Consider the following 14927-nt stretch of genomic DNA (forward strand, 5'->3'; position numbering starts at 1 on the left):
ATGACTGAGCTCAAGTTCCCTCTCTGCCAACTGTGTCGTCTGGGGCAACGTGGCCTCTTTGGAGCCTCAGTTTCCTCGAATTTACGAATGAAGGCAATGGTGACTCTGGGAAGGATGGTAGGAGGTCTTTCATCACTCCTGAGGGCAGTTCGGGTGAAAAGTCCGCATATCTGGGGGGTAGGAGGTGGTGGGGCAAGGGCTAGTTAGACACGTAGGTACAGCTTTGGAGTTTCCAGGAACTTCCTCACACGAGGCCAGCAGCTGGGAGGGGAAAGCCGGCCGTAGCGAGTGTCAGAGCTAAGAAGGGCTGTGGCGGCTGCGTGTCCCCCTAGGAACCCCTTTTAGACCTCTGCAGAGTCTCCTGCTCCTCCATCCCTCATCAATATGCACTTCCCATGGCCTTATTAGCTAATTTGCCTGAATAGCTGATATACTCTGCTGAGTTAAAATGTTAATGGATGGTAATGACTTTTAATTTGCTGCCACTCCTATACAACTCCTCCATCCCAACCCCAACGTTCACTGACTTAGCCTACAGAAGGGATTACAGTGGGAGGGTCCCCTTTCCTGGGACTTGGACAAACCAAGGCAGGAAGAGGGACTGGCTTAGACAGAGGGGTCCGGGGGGGCTGAGTGAAGCGTGTGTCCCCGAGGCTGTTTACCCAGCTTCGGCAGACAGGATGCTCCCTGCCAGCCTGATCACGCTTCCTCTTCCCAGGTTCCAGGTGGAGCCCGAGTTCCCTGTGAAAGCAGCCAGCCCGCGTGGACTCACACCGTGAGCGCTTACAGAGAGTTCTCACGGTCAGCTACCACGGGGGTTCCCGAGCACCCTCTGAGTACAATCCCACCCCAGTGACTCTCGGTCTCGGTGCAAGGACAGCCTCTCCGGTACCAAACGGGCTCTATTCCCCAGCGGATGCATTTGGGGGCGTTGCTCCACGGGGCTGGATTTCTCTAGAAGGGAAACACTGAATAAGTTTCCACTTTTCCTGGCTGCTCTTCATGACTCTTCATAAATGGGTCCAAAGGAGGAAGGCTCGGAGCCTTGGATGATAACGTGGGTCACCTAATGCGAAATGGAAATAGACTCCGTTATAGCAGTGCCGGTAGCATTGAGGTTTATCTGACCTGGGGTGGATTTAGGATCACCACAACCTCCCCCATGATGTTCGTGATAAGGAGAGTGTAGTTGGTAGAGAGGCAGACAGCAGAGGAGAATGAGGCCAGCCAGCTTTTTCTTGCTCTCTTGGGTGATCTTATTAATCAATTATAAGCTACTCAGGAAACCGTAGCCGGATTGCAGCTCACATCCCATACCATAATTACGCAGCTTCACATCTATCTTCCTCCTGAACCGTGAGCCGCTGGAGGTTAGGAAACGTGTGTCTCTCTCTGTCGGCATCTCTTGTCCCCAGCACATGAGCCTAGCACATGGTAGGAGCTCAATTAATATTGAGTGATGGAGTGAACGAACGACTGACTGGAATATTGAGCAGCATTAACAGCTTCACCCTGCTCCTACTTTCCCCTGTTCAGGTATCCCAGCCATTCATTCAGGAAACTCGGAGACAGGACGGTTACACCACCCTGGGTGCTGCTGGGAAACCCTCTGTTGACGTCTGTTACCACCTCTAAGGGACAGGAAGAGTGACGTCCCACATTGCGCTCAACACCAGCAAGTCTTCGCCCAAGAAAACTAAGTAGTAATTTGGAGGAGCTCACTGTAACAATGCCTGAGTTTTGCAAGGCACTGGGAAGTGAAACGAAATGCTAACAAGGGACCTAGCACGCCCCTCCTCTGGGGAAAAGACCTCTGCTCCCCAAGCTCGGAGCTTCCCTGCGTCTCTGTGCAGCTTCCTTCTGCTGCTCAGGTGGTGGGAACTCCTCCCACGGGCTGTCCGGCCTCCCCCTTGCCGCGAAGCCGCCCTCCAGCCTGTCCTTCCCACACACCAACAGGCAGGAGGACTCTAGGCACAGGCTTTGGTAGGGGAGGCTTTTGTGCCCCTCCTACCTTCCCAGGGTCCCCCTGAAGTGATTCAGCCACTGCCAGGCCCTCTGAGACCTGGCTCTGTAGGGGTGGGTGGCCCTGGGGGCACCGGTAATCTGCCCCTCCTATTCATTCAGGACGCCTCTCCAGGCAGTTAGGACATTCAATGCAGCTGCTCACACCCCAGGGATACTTTCATAATAAAAGGGATGATCATTTCTGAAGAGTCACATTTCCTGACTTCAGGATTGTTATACTTAGTGAAAGAAAAAAAAGGGGGGTAGTTATGAACTCCAGTAAAACTTAATGGGGTCCTTCCCATCCCAGGCTAAAGGGTGGTACAAAATATAATTTGAGCTAAACTAAGACTGGGGAAGCATAAAATATTAGGCACCAGGCTGAGAGTGATACTCCTTGTGGGAGCCGTATTTTCCGTAGGCCTTTAGATCAAGACAGGACTGGGATGGGAGGAGAGAACAGCTGGTTTCAGGGAAGAGGGCTACGGAGCGATGAAGCCCAGACCAGAGTCAGTACCGCAAGGGCTATGGAGGGGCAGGCGCTGAGGCTGCCATTGTGTGGGTATTGCCGCCACTCCACCAGCACATATGCCCTGGGTTCCAGCCACGACTGTGTGACCTCAGGCAGAGTGGGGAGCCTCTCAGAACCCACTCTGGGTCTCTCAGTGGAGACCGAGGTGACTGACCAGTTGGGGGGAGGGTCGGTTCTTGGGGCTCAGCACCTCGCCCACAAACTGCCATCAACATCCCTACCAAAGTTGGCCTGTCGGGGATATTTCGTCTTCCCTCTCCCCTCCCCCCACCTCCCCGCCTAATCCGTCCACTGCTGAAACATCTGGCTGGCTGAAACCGCCCCCTGGCCGCTCGCTGGGAGCTGTCCCCAGGTGTGGGTCTTTGTGTCGGGAAAACTTTTCGAGAAACCAGAGGCGCTGGACAAAGAACGGGCGAGGGAGGGCGTCTGCCAGCCGGTGGGGTATGCAGGCGGTGAGCGCTCTTCCCCGGGCTCAGCTCGGCACCGGCGGCACGCGGAGCCCTAAGCTCAGCCTCCTTCGGCGCGGAGCGGCAGGCTCGGCCACGTCCAGCGCCCTCGGGACCTGAGAGAAGCCAGCCAAAGGCGGGCGGCTGGACACTGGAGTTGACTGGGGTGGGAGGAGGCGAGCAGAAGCACGGAGCAAAGCTGTCAAACTGCGCGCGCGGAGCCCCACGCAGGGCGGGGAGAGGGAGGAGAGGGGAGGGGAGCGGAGGGAGAGGAGGGGCGGGCGGGAGCCGAGAGAGAGAGAGAGAGAGAGAGAGAGAGAGAGAGAGCGGGCTCGCGGCGCCTGAGCAGCCCCTGTCTGCCGCTGTCGCCGCCACCGGCCCGGACTCGCCGGGAGCGCAGGGTGTCTGCCCCGCTGCGCACCGCGCACGGAGGCTCCGGCGCTTGCCGCTGCGCCCTCCCGCCCGCTCCTCGCTCCAGCCCGCACGAGTCCCGGTGGGCGCGAAGCCACCATGCAGCTGCAGTTCCGGAGCTGGATGCTGGCTGCGCTCACGCTGCTCGTGGTCTTCCTCATCTTCGCAGACATCTCGGAGATCGAAGAAGAAATCGGGTAAATAGCAGCGCCCGGGCCCATGCCAAGCCCTGGCGGGGTCGCTCCCGCCCGGGTACTCTCCGCCCTCCCCACCGGCTTTGTGCTCGCTGCGCCCCCCTGTCGCTCTGCTGGAGAGGTAGGAGTACCGTCTCGGTCGGTGGTGGCGGTACCGTGGAGCCGGGACTGTTTGATGAGCGGCGGGCGGGGGCGCGGCTGCCATGGGGTGTCCCCGGGCAGGGAGCACGGGCAGCCTCCAGCTGGCCCGCATCAGGGAGCAGACTCGCCCACCCTGCCACCCTCCCCCCCTTCCCCGGAGAGTCCACACGCGCGACGTCGCCAGGGTCGAGGGAGGGCGCGGGGGAGTGTCTGGGGCGGGCGGAGGGGCAGAGAGTGGAGGAGGCAGGAGTTTCTTTGTCTCCGGCTCGGCCGCTTTCTCGCCTTGGCAAAGTGGGCAGGGGACGCGGGGATCTCTCTGCTGGGGGAGGGGATTCCCCGCCAAAGCGGAGGGCGGGGGCTCGGCACCGACTCCCGGGAGGGGAGTGTCCCCAGTACGCACGGACAGGCACACGCGCCTCTCCCTCTCGCCGACCAGGGAGCCCAGCGGTGGGGCACGTGCTGAAATTGCTTAGAGGCGGAGTGCGCGGGGCTGGCCTGAGACCTCCCCGCCCTCGCCTGGCTTTGGACGCGCAGCTAACCCCACGGCGCCCCCTGCACCCCCGAGTTCCCGTGCGCTCTCCGCGCCGAGACGGAGACCTTTCTGGAAAGTCTATACCGCCTCCCGGTGGTCTTCGGGGCCCCCTGGCGCACGGTCTTGCCCTAGCTTTTCTCCCGATCTCTCCTGAGGTGGGGCGGGGCCGTGAGCCCCAGCGCGGGACTTCCAGGAGCGCACACTCGCAGCATGGGGCGCACCCGCCGTGGGTCCCCGAGGCTGAGACTCGCGCCTCGCCAGGCTGCCTCCCGGACGCGGGGACCGGCCCCTCTTCGCTTCCGCGCCATTTAAAGCCTCCAACCCACCGTGCGCTGGTGGGGAGGCAGAGAAGATTCTGAGTGGCCCAGAGGAGAGCTCCCTGACCCTGGGCACGACGGTGGTGAGGTTTCAGAGCAGAGAGAATGTCTCTTCCTTCCTTCAGGGGGCTAGTGCCAAGCCAGGCGCCCCATGCGAGTCCCGCGCCGCGTGTGCCCCTCCTTTGTCCGATTTGTTATTTCATCATGTCAGCGCTAGTGGAAGGCCCCTATGTTGACAGTTTCCTCGAAAGGGAAAGGGCCAATCCTAGGCCCAGATGGCCAGGCCCTCAGGACTCTCTCCTCCCTCCCCATCTGTGCAACCCCCAGAATCCCTTCTGGGAACTCGACTGCACTTCAAGAATCCTTTCCTGGGCTTCTTTCTCCTCGTCATCCTCGACTTCCCCCAAGGGCTCCCACAACTTTCCCAAATACTGTTCAGTTAATACACGGTGTGCCACCAGCTCCCACACGGAGATGGAGAACAGCTCTCTGTAGCCGCTCAACTCAGAAACGTGGGTAGGGAAGGAAACGGGCTAGCCAAGTTTCGGAAGATGGACGTCCTGTGGGGTGGGCCTTCCTCTAGACTCCCCGCCTCTCCTCCCAGATATGGGCTCTGCCTGGCCCAGACCACTCGCTGACCTTGACTGTGAGAGGGAGGGACCAGCCGCTGCCCATTGTTCCGACAGAACATCTTAAGGGCTGTGTACTCATGCAGCCGTCCCCTGCTCATCCACTCGCTGAACTTTCACCAAATACCTTCTACGTGCCAGGGACTTCTCATTTCTAAAATGCAACCAGGAGATCACTCCGCACATAACGCTGCGCCTTCCTGCCAAACGCCTGGTAAAGCTCCCACTCCCCACACTAGGCTGTTGCAACAGGGCACCCAGGCAGCCGCTCCAAGACCTTAGGTAAGAAGGGCACTTATATATACATCTAAAACCCAGGGCTCGTGTGCCATGGGAGTGCTCCCGGGAACTTTTTCACGGGGGGACCCCTTCCTGGGCCGAGCCTTGGGAAAATTGTCACACCACTCAAATGTGTTGTCTGCTGTGGCTTTGTCCTTCGTTCTGGGGCCCCTGTCCTGAGGCTGACCCCTAGCCTAACCGGTCACAACTGGAGACAGCCACCTCTGCCAGCACCCTAAGTCTGTCCCCCACATGTTGAACTCAGAGGATTGCAGGCATATCCGGGAGCCACCATGCCTGGGGGAGGAAGGATAAGGGACAGAGGACAGGAACCCCCAACAGCCCCTTTTCTACTTATTTAAATCTCGTAACCGCCCCAACTTCGAGCAGCCAGAGGGGGGACTCCGTGTGATAAGTGCCCTGGCAGAGGGACAGTGAGGGGTGCCCGCTCTGCCCTCCGCACCACATGCCTCTCCAGGAGGCCTTGAGCCATACCGCAGACCACGGTGCCGTGGGACCAGCCCCGCCCACCCCTCCCCAACTTGACCGCGCCCCGCGCCGTGGAGGACTGCAGGTGACCTGCCTCTGTGGGTTCCTGGGAGACAGCAGTGAGTGTGTGAAAGGAAGGCTGTTTCCGGAAGACAGTGAGCAGCGGGACCCTGTGCTCTGTTAGAAAAGAAGGAAGGAACCTCTTTCTGGAGCGAATGTCTCAGGGATGCAGGCATGAGAAATGAAAGAGGAGAGGAGAATTGCACCTGGATTGTCTGGAGGGACAAAACTGAGACGCACTTCCCTTAGGCTCTCGGTTCCCTTTCTGAGAAGATGGGGCCCTGGCCTTGGGGGCCTCAGAGGTCGTGCGCCGCCCTAGAAGCCGCGGACGGCGTCGGGAGGGTCAGGGCTCTCTTCCCAGGGGTCTTCCCGAGACACACATCTCCTTTCCTCGGGGATGGGTTTCAGATTTACGTCTCTACCCAGACAACAGCATGGGGATGGCCAGAGGGGAGGGGTGGGGGGAGGTGGAAGAGGGTGAGGGGGGGACAAATGGTGACGGAAGGAGACTTGACTCGGGTGGCGAACACCCAGTACAGCGTACAGATGATGTGATGTAGAACTGTACGTCTGAGGTCTGTATAATTTCATTAACCCATGTCACCCCCAATCAATTCAATTTAAAAAAAAAAAAAGAAAAGAATTTAAAATGTTACATTTCTAATTCACTTGCTTGTGGAAATACTTCCTTGGGGCTGAATGAGAGAGGGAATTTAGAAAGATGAGTTCTCTGCAAAGCGCCCAAACGAATCCGGGGTCGGGCGCAGCTTTAAAAAAACCACCCCTGATTAGCTGACGTGTGCAGTGCCCCCAATTTTAGAGTCAGTGGGGCGAAGTCATAAGCTAAAGTCTTTTCTTGATTGTCCCTCGGGCTTTAGTTTTGAGAGTGACCTCCAAGAGTGGGGTGCGGGCATGCCTGTCTTGCCCGCCACGTGTCCCCAGACCCCATCAGTCAGAAGGCACTCAGGAACATCTGGTGGGTGAATGTCCCCCCCTCCCAGGTCTGCCCCAGGGATGGGCACACACACTTGTCCTTGGGCAAGGCTCAGACTCCCGGAGCCTTAGGATGGGAAGGGAGTCCAGGGCTCCCTTTAAGACACCTCCTCTCTCTCTACAATCAGGGTAAATTCCACCTCGAGAAGCAACACCCTCTGGTTAAGGACGGGACAGGCCTGCACAGGTCTCCTCTGTGACCCAATGTAGTCCACAGATGAGCTCCTCTAATTGTGTAAGAGTTTATAGAACTCTGGTTAGGGAGGAGGTAACTAGTAATAATAAAGTAACCAGGAAAATGGTAAAGATAAAGATGATGATGGTAGTTATCATTTACTGATTTACTGAGCACTTGCTATGAGCCAAGAGCTATTTCAAAGGCCCTATGGGCATTTACCACATGTCATCCTCCTGGCCTCGTAACGGTCCCCTACCAGTAGCACCGAAAGTGACTTCTTTTTGAGCTCTGGGTGCCAGGCACTGTGCTAACTGCTTAAGTTCACTCATTCCTCACCAGCCTCACTAAGCAAAGTGCCATAGCCATGTTAGGGTTATTGTTGAGGAAACGGAGGCTCAGAGAGGTTGTGCAGATTGCTAGGGATTAAGCAAGTAGCCCCAGTTGTAGAAGAAGCCAAAGCCGTGCTCTTGACCACCACGCTGGCCTGGCTCGTCCTCTGAATCCTTGCCCCCTCTGTGGTAATATTACGAACTAGATCTCAGAACCAGCCTTCCTAACTCCTTCTCCAGGGTTCTTCCAAAGGCCCCGAGTTTTCGGAGCGCGCACCTCAGAAGTTTGCTTCTGAGGCTCAGAATTCGCCTCAGCAGTTTCGCCTGCAGAAAGAGGGAAGGCAAATAAAGAGGACTGGAGAGGGACTCAGACTCACCTTCCCAAAGTGTCCCTCTGGCCCAGTCAAGGTCAGCGTGATGCCACAGGACAGAATGGCACTACCCCCCGCCTTTCCAGACACGCCCTGCCTGCCGTGGGTATGAGCAGCTCAGGCTCACAGGTGTGCCCTTAGGCTGCACAGGCAGGGAAACTCCCGTCCCACTGCAAACCTGACGCAACGGGACGCACCTTCCCCACTTCCACATGCCCCTTGACTAGGCATCTGGGGGTCTGGGCCGAGGGTGAGCGTAAAGGTATTTGAAAACTGGTCCCTCTTGCACATCGACCTGTTGAATGGACATCCAACTGATCAGAACCAACGTCGTCCAGTATACCATGCCCAGGAGTCCCGGTGCCCCCCAGCCAGACCTCGAGCCCTATCTAGGAAAGTAACGAGGGGCTAGCTGTGATTGTCAGCTGAGGCCAGATCCCTGAGCCAGCAGCAGCCACTGCCATCAGCTGAGGGTGAGGTGAGTGAGGTGCACCCTCAGTGGGTGAGTCCAGGTAGATGTGAAAGAAAATGACCTTTTCTTTGAGCAGTTGCAGCCGGGCACTCTCTAAGAAGCACATGTATTTGCAAGAGACAATGCAACTTCTTATTTTCTGAAGTCCATTCTTCTCTTCAATCCTGGGTGCTTCGCTCAAGTATAAACATCATTGGAGAATAAAATACTAAAGAAAAAGACTCTGGCTTTTAACTCACTTGTTCCAAGTCCTTGTTGCCAATGGTTCCTAGCATCAAATTTAAATAGTAAATACACATTCATCTTAGAAACCAATTCACCACTCAGGGTCTCTCTCCTGTGATAAAGCAGGGTTGCTAGGTTTTAAAATTGTTTAGGTTTTGCAAATTGAGGATATTCTAAACTGCAAATTACAAGCACTTCTCAGAGAGAGTGGGATTTTATAAAGGCTTGCATTGCTTTTAGCACGGTGAACAAGGTGATACATAACCCGGCCCTGGCCTCCCTCGTCCTCGTCCTCGGCTCCCGCCATTCTACATTGCTCTCCGTTCCCATAATGCACTGTGCCTTCATGCCTCAGTGCCTTTGCACGTGTCTTCCTCCTTTCGGGAACAATCTCCTCGCACATACCGTCCTTTCCAGACTCCCACTCCTGCTTATCTTTCCCTCCCGTGACTCCTCCTATCAGGCTAAGGACTCATATCACCCTCTTTGCCAAGCATTCTCAGACCTCAGACCCTCCTCTGACAGCCTCGGGTAGCTGCTCTTCCTGTGTATGTCCTTAGCTGTTGAGATGGACTCAACAGTTACATTTTGCCCTGGCTGGCGTAGCTCAGTGGATTGAGCACAGGCTTCGAACCAAAGTGTCGAAGGTTCAATTCCCCGTCAGGGTACATGCCTGGGTTGCAGGCCATGACCCCCAGCAACCGCACATTGATGTTTCTCTCTCTCTCTCTCTCTCTCTCTTTCTCCCTCCCTTCCCTCTCTAAAAATAAATAAATAAAATCTTTTTAAAAATTTAAAAAAAAACCAGTTAGGTTTTAATTCTTCCTTATCCCCTGCCCCTGGTGATAAGTATATGGTTTATTAAATGAAGCCCATAAAATATTTTTTGAATGAACTCTAGCCTAGGACATGACAAAAACAGGCATTCAGCCCTGGCTGGTGTGGCTCAGTGGATTGAGTGCCAGCCTGCAAACCAAAGGGTTACCAGTTCGATTCCCAGTCAGGGCACATACTTGGTGTGCAGGCTGGGACCCCAGTAGGGGGCGCGTGAGAGGCAACCATACATTGATGTTTCTCTCCCTCTCTTTCTCCTTCCCTTCTTCCCCTCTGTCTAAAAATACATAAATAAAATCTTTTTTTAAAAAACAAGCATTCAGCCTCTGCCCCCAAAGGTCGAGACTATCCTAATAACAATCAAACACCCTGCACTTTCACAGAGAGCCCACTGCTTTTCCAACAAGGTGGGCACGGCCCAGTTAAGGGCATTGTTCACTGCCCCAGAATGCTGGGGAGCACGCTGATGGAAATGAAAGGGCCTTTCTAGCTTGTGAAAGAGGAGGACCCAGGGCTGTATTTCCCACCGCCAGTTCAGTTAATAAGCAGATGTGGAAGCCTGCCTCGAATTCTGTCCAGCTCGTCATTCTCCAGGAGTCCCTTCTAGTCCGGCCCCTGTCCCCAGCCACGCCCTCCTTCTGCCTGGAGACAAAGTGCCCGCTCTGTCCATCTTTATCATCTGGCTGGCTTCCTTACGAGCCTTGAGAGCAGACTTAACTTGGGGCCAGTTGTTTCCTTGTAAGAGCCGCTCCCCGGGAGGGATGCTGGATGTCGTATGCTTGAGACATCGAAGGAATATGAAACGCGAGGCCAGGTCTGTGTGTGTCAGCTCAGAGATTTTCTTTATTAAGCACCTGTGAGCCGTGTTTTGATTTTCAAACACTAGTCAAACCAGGGGACGAGGATGGATTGGTCGAGACCTGTGGTAGCTGTGTAGCCCTGCGTAAGCTGAGGAGCCTCGTACCTCTCAGCTGTCTCAGCAAAAGTGAGCTAGACAGACAGGTGGAAAGACCAGTGAAAATACCAGGGCGGGGTGGGAGGCGGGACACGAACAACACGGGGGGCGGTGCATCAGGAGACAGGCCCATCACCCCCCAAGAAGCCCCGGGGTGAGACACTTAGGTGCCATCTGTGCCCGGGGAAAGCATCCCCTGTGTCTGAATGATGGCCGGTCTGGGGCTTGTCCTTAAGTGTTGGGATTAGTCACTCTCCTGGGTGGCAGCTGGGATGGTTTTAAATTCTCCCCAGTCGCCTGCAATTCGTCACTAGGCTAGGAAGCTGCCTAGTGTCCTGACGGGACCTGTTTGTCCCAGCGCTGTCTCAGAGTCAGCTGCCACAGACTCCGCCGCGGCAACAGGGACTGCTCCAGCTGGGCAGAGCGCAGAGTGCCCGACCAGACGTACATCTGTGTTATAGGTCAGCAGGCATGGCCCCGCCCCACATGCCTGTGCGGGGAATCTCGGCTCCCTCGCTGCTCTCCGAAACTCAGCTCCTGCCTTGCTTGTGGGTGTGTTTGAGCTCCGGAACTGCTCTGTGAAAATGAAGCTCTCGCTGTCGCTGTCGGAGAGTTTCCCGAGCACTTTTCTTTGTTATTATTGGAAGACTACAGACGTGCTCGGCTCTGCTCCCTGGTCCCTTTTTGAGGCTCAGGGCTACAATTTCTCATCCTCGTCTAGCCTCTCAGAAATGACCCTTAGGTCGGGGGCTCCCAGATGCTGCTCTGCAGATAGGGGGTGATCCCCAGGGAAAAAGAAGGAAAATTAAAAAGCACAATGCAGTCAGTGGCAATTATGTCAGTTTCAAGTTGCCAGCTGTCATCTCCTGAGAACTAACTATTCTGTATTCTGAGATGATGTTCTTTTTTTCTTCTGGGTATTGATACTCTTTCTTTCCTGAAAGAGGGTGAAGATAGATAACATTTGTGATGGTCTCCCTTAGCTGAAGAGGTTGGTTAACCTGTGACTCCCCAACCCCAATTTTCCGGGAATATTGCTGGCCCCTGAAATCTAATTGTCTGGCTCCGAGTTTCTCTTGGAAGAGCATCTCACACATCTTTTCCCTGTGGAGGCTGATGTCGGCAGAGAATTACAACAGTCATTTTTTTTTTGGCATGCCTGCTGTGTGCCAGATGATATCCTAAATAAGCCTGTTCATCTTCCCAACAGCCCCACGAGGTCTGAGTTATTATCTCCAATTTACAGATGAGGAAGCTACGACCCAGAGCAGTAAAGCGACTCAGCCAAAGTCACACAGCTAGTAAGTTGCAGTGCTGGGGTTTGAACCCAGGCCCCAGAGAACAAGAAGAACTGTTCAGAAATGATGTGCTAAATGACATCCAGAGGGGAAAACAATGCATGCTCAGATTTCCAAAGGATGAAGCTGGGAAGCAGGAAGGTCTGGGGGAGGGACCTGGGAGCAGCAACACTGGAAGCGACATACAGGGACCACGTGCTACAGCAGGGCTGTGATGGAACACGGCAGCCCCGAAAGAGCGGTACAGCTGAGGGCTGTCAGCTCCGGACCGCCTTGTCGTGGAACAGGGTCCCCACCACGCACACACTGCGCCTTCTCTCTTGCCTTCTCCTCCAGCCACCTTCCTGCCCCTGCCGAGGCTCATTAGAATGGCGCTGGAGCACGGTGTTGGTGTGACCATCTCGTTAGTGGAGAGGGAGAGAGAAACACACTGAAGGAAGAGAGAGACAACACAAATGATTAACGCCTGGAGGGATTTTCTTCTGGGACCAGTGCAGTCAGCTTGTTCGGGCCTGGCAGAGCCTGGCCAAGGAGGAAGGGTTCGGTCAGGGAGGGGACAGCGTCTCCGGGGAGGCTGTACCGGCACAGTGAGCCCTGTTTCCCAGGGTTGACGCCGTGTCCGCCTTTCTGCTGAGGGCCACCTGGGTCACTTGCTTAACCCTCATCAGCACCCTGTCTGCCCATTTGCAGACGAGGAAACACAGGCTCAGAGAGGTTCCAGGACTTGCTGAGATCACACAGCTAGGAAACAAGAAGCGTGGATTTCACCTGGTTTGCCTGACGCCACAGCTCACGCTGCTCTTAGCGGCCTCTGTGCACTCAAGTCACTGGCTGCCTGCTCCTGTTCCTCCCGCTGCCCTGGGCCCACCACACTCTCAGTCCTGTTTTCTGTACCATGCAGAGAGTTTGTGAAGGGGCGCTGGACACATCTGCGACTACGGGGAAGACTCAAGGCAGGTCAGAGGAGCCTCCCAAACACAGTGGTGGCCATCAGCCTGGAGAACCACATCTCAGTGGATGCCGAGGAAGGGGCGGCCTCGCTTGGACGCAGCCCAGGGAGCTGTGGGCGCTTGTTATAAGGTTTCCCCATCTCCAGTTTCAAGAAGAAGAATACTGGCTGTGCTCAGAGGAACGATAACCAGGATTCATTCACACCTTTCTCAGTAAATGCCAGCATTGCTTAAATAATGAAAGGAGGAGACATAAGATATCCGGAGAAAGCGACTCGGTAAATTGATAGCGTGGGTGACTTTCCTTTGCTCTTCTCCTGTAAGCTGCAAGACTCCTCCCACTGCACCTCTGAGGTTCCAGAAGTTTGGGAATTGACTGTATTTAAAGTCTGGATAATGCCTCAACTGTACCCTAATCAATATGAACAGTGCCTGGCTCAAGACACATTGATCTAAGAGTGTAATTTTGGTTTTAACAAAACAACATCTTCTCAACAAAGAGAACAGTACAAAGAGGCATGGTGGGGAGGGAGTGGAGGGAGGAAAGGACACAAACTAGAATTACACAAATAATAACCATTTTTTGTTACGAGTATATTTGGACACACTTTCTGGAAGTGGCTCAAGTAGCCAGCACCTGGGAGTAAGGACTGTGGAACATGCACATCCATACTGTTCTGTGGGTACTCTGCACATGCTTTTGGCCCACTGGCCTGTCCACATTCGGTGGAGGGGCCCATGGGTCTCATGAAAGCCTGAACTGCACGAGTGGAAGGCACGGAGCAGCAGGGACCAGAGGCACGGGGGAGGGAGGCTGGAGGCCAAGGGCACAGACAGCCCAGAGCACCCCTCCCTCCAAGATCCAGGTTCCTCGCCACCCCTTTCCTTACCACCTGCCTCCCTTAGTGTTTAGTTCTAGGGTGAATCTAAAAAGAGAGGAGGGTCCCAAAATGCTGACCCCAAGATTGGCCTCCTGCTCAGCTGGAAAATGCTGAGCTACCTGTCTCTTTCCTTTTAGGCTCATGCTACTCGGTTCCCAGAAGAAAACAGGGGAGCACATGCTGCGGATTCCAGGGGCAGGGTGGGCCAGAGCTGGGGCTCAGCACTGTCTGAGGTTGCTGAGGCCATGCGGGCCCCACCCCGAGGTTCTGACTGAGCAGGCCTGGATGCAGTGGTCTGAGCCTCTGCATCACCGATTTGCAGGTGATGCCAATGCCTTCGGTCCTTCTGAGGACCGCACTGGGCCGGGGTTGGGGGGGCCCACTGGGCTAGAGTCCTGTCACTCAGAGTGTGGCCCTCGGACCAGCAGCATGGGCAACCTCTGGAGTATTGGCAGAAATGCAACATTGAGGCCTCACCTCAGACCCAGACCTAAGGAAGTTGAATCTGCATCATAATAAGAGCCCAGGTAATTTGTATGTGCCCTCCCGATACCGGACCCCTGATGCCCATCACAGAGTCGGCCCACAGCGACCCTCCAATGGATGTCGGGAAAAGTAATAATTATTATTATTATTATAGTCACGTGCTGAATGTCCATGTGTATACCACGAATTTTCCACATATTATTTCACACCTTTTTAATAAAACCCACTTTATGGACAAGTAAATTGAGACTTAGGTGAAGTAACCTCTTAATAAATAGAGAGAAAAGAATTGAGCTTTGTAAAGGTCTAACCACCGTTTCCCAGGGGCTGGGATTCAGCCCTGGGACTGAACTGCTCTTCTCCCAAACGAGGCCCGAGGCAGGAGGTGAGGCAAGGAGACATCCTGAGCGAGGTATTCAAGTTTAAGGAGGCTGCCGTGCGTCTGTACAAGAAACACCCTCGACCCAGGGCTGGAACGCAGAATAGCAATTTCCAGGGAAGCTGGTCAGCAGAGCACTCCTCTGTGATCATTTATAAAGCGATGGCCTCACGTCACAGCTGGGACACACAGTAAGAGCTCCCTAGAGTTCTCGGGGTCCCCGAGTGGTCTCAGTGGCCTGCCCAGCCTGCAGTCCCATTCCAAACCCCACTCTCAGTCATGGAGAACCGGAGGAACTGAGAGGGAGGCCTCTAGGGGCGAGTGAAGGCAAGTGTAGGGGCCCTTTCAGAACCGGTCTGCCCCTTCGGATACAGGCAGCCTCTGCAGGCTGGCAGCCTCTGCAGGCCGGAAGCCAAGAACGTAATTCTATTTCATTTTGCCTTTACTTTCTCTTTAGGGCAAGGGATAGTGGTATTCTATTTACGTTAGTGATATGGAGACTCCTTCTATGATAAATTCGTTTACGTTTTTAACTGACTCGA

At 55.0% G+C, this 14927-nt stretch overlaps 1 protein-coding gene across 2 annotated transcripts in view; it reads left to right on the forward strand.

Annotated features, from left to right (window-relative positions):
- Positions 1-3492: 3492 nt before the first annotated feature.
- The window catches only part of ST8SIA2 (ST8 alpha-N-acetyl-neuraminide alpha-2,8-sialyltransferase 2), a 40801-nt gene continuing 29366 nt past the window's right edge, over positions 3493-14927 (forward strand). For both annotated transcript variants that reach the window (XM_045825036.1, XM_045825037.1), the window contains exon 1: positions 3493-3590. In XM_045825036.1, coding sequence (XP_045680992.1) covers positions 3493-3590 — 98 coding nt within the window. The remainder of the gene's footprint in view (positions 3591-14927) is intronic.

This window comes from Phyllostomus hastatus, unplaced genomic scaffold, assembly GCF_019186645.2.
Source record: "Phyllostomus hastatus isolate PE091 unplaced genomic scaffold, TTU_PhHast_1.1 phas_scaffold_555, whole genome shotgun sequence".
Lineage (NCBI taxonomy): Eukaryota > Metazoa > Chordata > Mammalia > Chiroptera > Phyllostomidae > Phyllostomus > Phyllostomus hastatus.